This window comes from Buceros rhinoceros, unplaced genomic scaffold (assembly GCF_000710305.1).
Source record: "Buceros rhinoceros silvestris isolate BGI_N320 unplaced genomic scaffold, ASM71030v1 scaffold22516, whole genome shotgun sequence".
NCBI lineage: Eukaryota > Metazoa > Chordata > Aves > Bucerotiformes > Bucerotidae > Buceros > Buceros rhinoceros.
The window spans coordinates 4,793-5,900 of NW_010419597.1; the positions used below are offsets into that span (position 1 = coordinate 4,793).

The 1,108-nt window shown below is 56.8% G+C and overlaps 1 protein-coding gene across 1 annotated transcript in view; it reads right to left on the minus strand.

Moving 5' to 3' along the window:
- CLCN7 (chloride channel, voltage-sensitive 7) overlaps positions 1-1,108 on the minus strand; it is a gene marked incomplete at both ends in the record, with an annotated part of 12,381 nt that overhangs the window by 4,788 nt on the left and 6,485 nt on the right. The window contains 2 exons of the mRNA XM_010139015.1: positions 337-397; positions 933-987. Of these exons, the coding sequence (XP_010137317.1) occupies positions 337-397; positions 933-987 (116 nt within the window). The remainder of the gene's footprint in view (positions 1-336; positions 398-932; positions 988-1,108) is intronic.

A 1,108-nucleotide genomic window follows, 5' to 3' on the forward strand; every position in this document is an offset into this window, starting at 1 on the left:
GGCTTGGATGGCTTGAGCAGGTCTCTCCGTTCCCTTGTTACTCCCAGAAGCGCATAACAGTCAGGTCTGCACCATGTTTGCACCTCTTTGGGCCCTCAAGTCACTGAAGGGCAATACTCAGCAGGGTGAGAGCAACGGTGGGGTGCTGCAGGTCACAGCCTCGATGACAGGCAGCAAGAGGCATGGGGCGTCTTTGCCTCCCAGCTTGCAGGGTCTGCCCTTGCTCACATGGAGCGTGAGATTACAGCCTTGCTCTGCTGGGAACACTGCTTCGAGGGAGTGCAGAAGGCACCAGCCAGTCCCCATCAGTGTCCTTTGTTACCCATGAGCTCTTACCTGATCCGGAACATCGTTAACCAGTAATTGAGGGCATTGAACAGGGCCCCAAGGATCCCGCCTGTGAATGCGAAAGAGGAAAAGCTCAGCACACGGGTCCCAGGCTCTCCTACAGCTGCCCAGGACACGAGGAACCTGTGAAACTCAGGGAAACATCGCAACCCTCCCAGCGTGACCAGCAGGACATGTGGACTCTGTCCCCGCAGGGACAGACCAGCCCCCATAGCAAGGGGAGTCCGGCACCAGCAGCGGGGTGGCCAGGGGCCAGCGTCACAGCGCGGGCACTTGGCAGCGAGAGACTGGCCAACTCTGCGAGGATAAGGGCAGCTCGTTTGAAAGCAAGGGGCTGCCCATGACTGCGATGCACTGACCCTCCTCAACCGCTCTGCGGTAGGTGCATTAAAGGGGTTTGCCTTTGCTACAAGGGTTGGGCCAGCATCCAGCTCTCACCCCTGTGTAAGCCCCACAGCTTCTGCTCCAGACTTTAATGGATTTCCCATTCTCCCCAAGAAACTGGATCCCAAAGCTTTTTAGATCCAGACAGAGCAGAGAGGAAATTATTCAGACTAGCCAAATTGGAAGAGCAGCACTCTTACCGACCACTCCCATAAAGATGAAGATAGGAATTTCCTGGATGGTGTAGCCCATTTTCTGCAAGCAAGAAAGAAATGGATTTCAATTCTCCTGGCCCATCCGCAGTCCCGCACCCAGTCACTGCCTGCTGGGACAGCACGAGCCTGCACCGGCCAGCGGCTCCCAGAGCTGCCCCCAA